The sequence below is a fragment of the Sinocyclocheilus grahami genome, unplaced genomic scaffold (assembly GCF_001515645.1).
Source record: "Sinocyclocheilus grahami isolate Dianchi unplaced genomic scaffold, SAMN03320097.WGS_v1.1 scaffold1594.1, whole genome shotgun sequence".
In the NCBI taxonomy this organism is placed as follows: Eukaryota; Metazoa; Chordata; class Actinopteri; order Cypriniformes; family Cyprinidae; genus Sinocyclocheilus; species Sinocyclocheilus grahami.
The window spans coordinates 12,699-19,918 of NW_015506773.1; the positions used below are offsets into that span (position 1 = coordinate 12,699).

A 7,220-nucleotide genomic window follows, 5' to 3' on the forward strand; every position below is an offset into this window, starting at 1 on the left:
CTCTCTCTCCCTCTCTTATGACTTGGTATGAATGTCAGAATTTTGTCTTAGTTTGTAATTACATTTAAAGTCATACATTTCACTTTTCATCTCCTAAGTATGACTTTTAAAGCCATAAGCATGATTTTATTTCCTCTTACGTGGCGGAAATGGGCTTCCATAGTCACTTCTTCCAGTTCTTCAGCTACGTAGTTTGCCAGTGAATAAATAAGTCAAATACCTGTGTGTGACAGTGTGAGGATGAAGAGGAGGAGAGGTCGAGCAGGACTCCACGCAGAGGAAGATCCTCCAGAGCATCTGATGCTCCACAGAGAGAAGCACGTGAGTCTCAGTTACACCTGCAGCGAGCCCTTCTCCTCTCACACACCTGATCATCTGACCCCGTTTCTCTGCTTTCCCATAAGGCTCTGCTTCACAGCCGAAGGAGGCGGAGCCAGCCGTGGAGGAGGAGCTAAAAGAGGTGCACTTGATTGTGTGTTTGGCTGATTCTTCAGTTAGAGAAAAACCAGATTTAAAGAAAAAACACTTAATAATTCTATTTTTAAAAGACTAATGCATGTAGCTTTAAACTTGTATTTTGTCTCTTCCCTAATTTTCTGCTTTTCCTAAGATCATAGTTTCAGTTCATATTATTTATGTGTAAATAAAGAATCGCTGTCCAGTACTGATGCCATCGTCACACCAAACATTTACAGATCATTTAAGTGTTTACAAATGTTTTTTATTGGTATTTGATGGAAATACTATCAGATCCAGCGTTACTTTAATATTTGACCATCACATTTTATATCAAAATCCAGAGATTCGTTCCAGGTCATGTGATCAATGATTCACAGATGAACCGTAGTTTTTGATGGGACTGAAGTGTTTGTGTTAATGTTGTTTTCAGCAGAACCGCAGGAGTCTCCGCTCCACAGCTCAGACTAGAGACACTCCTGCAGGTGACGCACACACACACACACACTCTCTCTCACACACTCACACACTCTCTCACACACACACACACACACTCTCACACACACTCTCTCTCACACACACACACCTGTCTGTCTGTGGATCATCACTTCACCTCTCTGTCTCTCTCTCTCTAGTGAAACCTGCACTGAAACGGAAGAGATCAGACGATCTTCCTGCTTCTGCTCCAGTAAGTCCGTCTGCGTGTGTGTGTGTGTACCTGTTTTTCTATTCTGGTGGGGACTTAAACCTGACTACACACAGACTCATGAGGACTCGTGTCACGGTGGGGACCTAAATTGTGGTCCCCACGGGTAAACAAGCTAATAAATCACACAGAATGAAGTTTTTTGAAAATCTAAAAATGCAGAAAGTCTCCTGTGAGGGGTAGGTTTAGGGGTAGAGTTGGTGTAGGGCAACAGAATATAAGGTCTGTACCGTATAAAAACCATTACGCCTATGGAGAGTCCCCACAAGGATAGCTGACCAGACGTGTGTGTGAGATGAAGAGCTTTATAATGAGTGTTTCTGCAGGACTCGACAGTAGAGATGAAGGAAGAGCCAGATCAATCTGCTAAACAGAGAAAAGATGAAGGTCAGTAGTTTTTATCCAGTGTCGTCTACATTAATCTTCATTGTATGTGAAAGAGCAGCGTGATCATTCTGTTAAACGTCTCATTTTGTGACAGTCGTACAGAATGATGCCTGTTTAATTTGTCTGTGTTTCTCTCAGCGAGTCCGTCTGAAGATCAGGACACCATCAAAGCGAGTGATGAAGAGGAGGAGAGGAAGGATGAGGAAGATGTGACAGTGAGCAAACAAACACTCCTGAAACACTAACTGCCTGCGATCACAGACGTATGAATGAATGACTGACATGTCTGTGTGTCTGTGTCTGTGTGTGTGTGTTCAGGAGGACCGGCAGCAGAAACCGGCCCGCCGCGGACGACCCTCCAAAACATCCTCCGCCACAGACGACTCTGGTGTGTAGACCCAATTAATTAAATTTTTTTAGTTTTTGATTACAATAAAAAAAAAATTCAGTTTGATAACCGCTGCTGTAGAGGATTTTCTGTCTGTTCGTCTGATTCACAGATACAGGAGCATCAGAGAAAAGAGACGGAGAAAAAGAGGATGATGAAGAAGAGACCCAAAGCAGAGCGACGACGCGCGCCGCGTCTCGTCTGGAGGCAGAGAAGTACGACAGACGTCTGATGCTGCGATGCTCACGGCTCAGTCAATCCAGACTCATTTCTCTGGTTTGTTTTTCAGGAATAAACCCAGCAAACCGTCCACTCGAGCTGTCAGTAAACTCAGCGGGAAAGAGGAAAGCTCCCCAAGCACACGGTCTGTACAGCTGAGAAATACTGTTTGGCATAGTTCAGAATGAGTACTAGTGTACTGCACACTGTCTGCTTACATAGAGCCTCATTATAGTACTGTTACTGTATTTACAGTTTTTTTTCAGCTGCTTACACACATTTTCAACACTTTGCCTCTTTTTTTTCCCCAAACTTTACACACACATCCAAGAATTACACACACAAAAATGCTAAATGCCTCGCATCGCTTGCAAAATGAAGCACTCGTTCCGTATGTTCCCTATCGATAGTTCACTCGTACTGCGTCTGCTAAGTCGCTTTGGGGAACCAGTACAATCCCGCCGTGCTTATGCTAGAGGAACAACTAATACTTGAACTTGCCTTAAGCACCCAAGGGGGCCCAGAGGGACCAAGTATTTTGCAGGGAAGTCCCGCAGGAGTCTGTAGGGGCAAACTCACAGAGGTCAGCCCAGCCTTGCATAATCGTCCCAAGATAATTTAGTACAGCCTCGGAACTCAGTGAGGGCCAAGAGCGTACATGAAGAAGGCAAACGCCAAGCACTATTTTTGTCATATGACAGAGTGCCCTCTTTATGCAGAAAGGACCCGAGCTTGTAAGGCCTGGAGATCCAGATTATAGACCAGGCCCAGAAAGAGGCAACGCCTATAGTTGAGTGGGCTCTTACTCCCATGAGGCATTGAAAGCCCAAAAAAGAATATGCTAGCATAATAGCGTCAATTATCCATTTGAAAAGTCTCCTTCGTGACCAGAGAACCTTTGGTACGGCCACCGAAGCATACAAATAGCTGATACGACTGCCTGAATGGGGCGGAGCATTCAACATAGACTTTCTATGCCCTGACGGGGCAGAGTAAATTCAACTCTTGGTCTTGCGCCGATAGAGTTATTACCTGTGCTCTGAATGGTGTAGAGAGCACTTTAGGTATGTAACCATGCCTTGGTTTCGGGACGACTTTAGAGTCTTTGGGCCCGAATTCGAGGCAGGTGGGGCTCACAGATAGCACCTGCAGATCTCCCATACGCTTTACCGATGTTAACGCTAGTAGCAGAGCAGGCTTAAGCATCAGGGAACAAAGGTCAATGGACTGTAGCGGCTCAAATGGAGGGCTCTTCACCGTGGGCAGATCCCATGTAGGGACGGTGATGGGTCGAGGCTGGTTGAGCCTTCTAGACCCCTTCAGAAAATGAACAACTAAGTTGTTCCTGCCCACCGATTGGCCAGCTATAGGAGCGTGGAAGGCTCCAACTTTGAATGAGGCAGCGAGCTGCTGAATGGCCAGTGCACATCCAGCGCGACTATCGCTCTCATTTGTGCTGAGTCTAAAACTGTTCCCAGGAATGATATCCGTTGGCTGGGGAACAGTGCGCTCTTGGCAAAATTGACCCTGAGTCCCAGGCATTCTAGGTGGCAAATCTCAAGAATCGTCTGTGACAGGGTCTATCTGGATGTGAAAGTGAAGTGAAAGTGACATGTGGCCAAGTTTGGTTACCCATACTAGGAATTAGTGCTCTGCATTTAACCCATCCTTAGTGCACACACACACACCCGGAGCAGTGGGCAGCCATTTATTCTGCGGCGCCCGGGGAGCAGTTGGGGGGTTGGTGCCTTGCTCAAGGGCACCTCAGTCGTGGTATTGAAGGTGGAAGAAAGCGCTGTACATTCACTCCCCCCATCTACAATCCCTGCCGGTACGAGACTCGAACCCGCAACCTTTGGGTTACGAGTCCGACTCTCTAACCATTAGGCCACGACTTCCCCTCCCTATGCAGGGTAGGGAGGTATGCGTCTTTCAGGTCCAGTGAAAAGAACCAGTCTCCTGGGCATACTTGTGAGAGGATCTATTTCAATATAATCATCCTGAACGGCCGTCTCATGAGGGCGCGATTCAAGTGCCTGAGCTTGAGGATGGGCCTTAGGCCGCCATCCTTCTTGGGGACGAGGAAGTAACGGCTGTAGAAGCCTGACTCGCTCTCGGCTGGGGGAACCGTTTCTACGGCCCCTTTTGCCAGCAAATGTATCACCTCGGCGTGTAGGACGTGTGCATCCTTGCTCTGAACCGAGGTGGAGACCACGCCGCTGAATCGCGGGCGTCTTCGAGCGAATTGGAGTGTATAACCGTTTTATTATCCCTATAACCCAGTCTGACACTCCGGGGATGGCCTGCCAGGCCTCGACCCGCGTGGCAAGAGATTGGATTGGTTCGAGCAGTGGGCCGCCTAATGGGGACCCGACGCTCGTAATGAGTGGAGGAGGAAATTTGCTCTCTTTTTGAAAATGTTTGTGTTTTATTTTTCTCACTATAACAGCGGCTGGTTGGGTAGACGCGATTAGATCAGGCCCCATGTTCACAACAGTATTTTTGGTCACAAACACACAGAACTGAACGGGGTGCTCGGAGGCACAACAGAGGCTGTTTGGGGGGTGGTCCGGCTGCAGCGAGACTTGGCCCCTTCCTCTTCCTGTCCCGCAGATCATAATGATGCCTGAGGCACAGGGTCCAACGCTATCTTGGGTCGGGGGCCCTGGCGTTTAGGAAACGGGTAGCGTCTGGCTGAACGGGAGTGTTGACGAGGCTCGGGCTTAGGAGCCGTGAGAGCAGCTGGCAGTGCGGGCTTGATGACGAGTCGGCACATTCTTGGGGCGACTGGAAGCAGCCGTCGTAATGGAGCGCTTTGGCAGGAAGTGTCGCATTGCCTGAGACGACTTCTGTGCAGTGGTAAAGTGTTTGGCCAAACCCTCAACTGCAGGTCCATGTTGTTTGGCTCCTCCGGCGGAGACCTCTCCAAACCCAGCTCCTCCACAGCTTTAGACAGGACGCAGAATAGTTCGCTGGGCTGTGCAGATGGCAGGGGGGTGGGGTCGACATACGAGCCCAACAGCTCCTCCGCATCTGAAGCCTCCAACGACATACGAGCCCAACAGCTCCTCCGCATCTGAAGCCTCCAACGACATGCTGTCGTCCATGGCGTCACACTCGCTCCCACCAAATGAAACCAGATCGCTCGCAGCCGCAGAGGGGCACTTGTCCGGAAAGGAGAAGTGGACAGGTGAAGCCTCTCTAAGTGGAGAGAGTGAGGCACGTGGGGGCTCAGCCGGTGTGGGCTCACTCGTCATCGAGTGCCAAGTTCCTCTGCCCCGCTGCTTTTTCCTCATAGGCTCCTGAGAGGAAGAAAGCGGGAGGGCACGAGGGGCGGAGTCGCTCTCTGAAAAGAAAGCTCTCTGCGAGTGCAGAAAGGCATCTGCAGGAAGAAGTCTCTTGATCCGCTGCGAGGCTTGATCACGGCAAAGGCTTCGTAGTCTCATCGAGCGAAGATCTAGCAGTCGTCGCTGAAGGAGAAGAATCTGAGGATCCTACGGCAAAATGCCCGATTATATAGCCAGATGGCACCGCCCATTTTGGCGGGCTTTGTCGCCATAGGCTCGTGGAGCTCTGCTGCTGAGCCATTGGTTAATTTTTTATTCACTGCACAAACCAATAGCCGTGCAGTTACACTGCGTTATTGAAAGGCTTCAGTCATCGGAGAAAAAGGAGTTTTCCCCAAAGCGTCTTAGCAGACGCAGAACGAGTGAAGTATCAATAGGGAACCGTTTTGTTTATCTAATAAAAAAATATATTTTTCTTTTTTGTAGTACTGCTATGGTACTATATTTATTTATCTATTTTTTTATATCTTTTTCTTATTCTTTATAGTACTGTTATGTTTATTTATTTGTCTAATTTTTTGTTTTTTTCTTGCTCATTATAGTGCAGTTATAGTACTGTATCAATTTATCTCATTTAAGTTGTTCAAACAGTAGTTTGCTGCAGTCACATGACCTTTTTATGCTTCATATTTAATTCAGTGAGTGGCGTTCAGTTATCAGCTTGTGAATATCTTTTTCTTATTCTTTATAGTACTGTTATGTTTATTTATTTGTCTAATTTTTTGTTTTTTCTTGCTCATTATAGTGCAGTTATAGTACTGTATCAATTTATCTCATTTAAGTTGTTCAAACAGTAGTTTGCTGCAGTCACATGACCTTTTTATGCTTCATATTTAATTCAGTGAGTGGCGTTCAGTTATCAGCTTGTGAATACAGATGTTGCATTTTGACTCAATTTTGTGTAAAAATGCCTGAATCTGATCTAATAATGAGTCAAAGAAGATGTTAACAATCACTTACTGTTCAATCGTCACACTGGAAATGAAAGCTTTGCATTATGGGATGCAGTGCGTTCTTTAACAATAGGTCATGAACATTGTGTGTGTGTGTCTCAGATCGGCGAGGGGACGCAAGCGTGACTCCAGTCCTGCTCTTCCTCGCACACGTGGAGGACAGAAATCTGACGAGCCGCCTTCAAAAAGAGCCAAACGATGATGAGTCTCCGCTTGATCTCCTCGAGTTCATCGTTAGCAGTAGTTTTTAGGTCAGAGAGTGTTGGGAAATTAATCTGAATCAGAGCAGCTGAGAATCAACATGATGGAGATCTGCAGACGATTGAAGACTGATGAAGAAGAGCTGCTGTGTGTGTGTAAACTCATCCCAGTGTTGACTATGAGAAACTGTGTGTGTGTGTGTGTGTGTCAGTCAGAGATGCTCATTCGGTGAATGTCAGTATTTTTCATTTTATATTTTTACCTTTTTATTATAAACCCCAATATTGCTCTGATCCAATCTGAGGTGTTTTTTTTATATATATTTTGTTTTGTGCAAGTCTTTTTATTTTATGGTCCAGTTATTACCTTCATTGTTAAAATGGATATAAATCACCAGTATATGAGAAGTCTGTAAGGTTTTTGGCGTTTAGTTGAAGGTTCTGGTGCCAGGCTTGGTTTACCAGAGGAACCTTAGGAGAACCAGCCTGATAATCCAGACGGATTTATATACATGTGTGTGATGTGTGTGTGTGAGAGAGAGTGAGTGTGTGTGTGTGTGAGAG

The 7,220-nt window shown here is 46.5% G+C and overlaps 1 protein-coding gene across 1 annotated transcript in view; it reads left to right on the forward strand.

Moving 5' to 3' along the window:
* Positions 1-7,220, forward strand: part of LOC107571436 (biorientation of chromosomes in cell division protein 1-like 1) — a gene marked incomplete at its 5' end in the record, with an annotated part of 19,909 nt that extends 12,689 nt beyond the window's left edge. Inside the window, 10 exons of the mRNA XM_016257762.1 lie at positions 234-321; positions 405-460; positions 890-941; positions 1,092-1,144; positions 1,489-1,549; positions 1,688-1,764; positions 1,868-1,937; positions 2,050-2,152; positions 2,227-2,301; positions 6,559-7,220. Coding sequence (XP_016113248.1) covers positions 234-321; positions 405-460; positions 890-941; positions 1,092-1,144; positions 1,489-1,549; positions 1,688-1,764; positions 1,868-1,937; positions 2,050-2,152; positions 2,227-2,301; positions 6,559-6,658 — 735 coding nt within the window. The remainder of the gene's footprint in view (positions 1-233; positions 322-404; positions 461-889; positions 942-1,091; positions 1,145-1,488; positions 1,550-1,687; positions 1,765-1,867; positions 1,938-2,049; positions 2,153-2,226; positions 2,302-6,558) is intronic.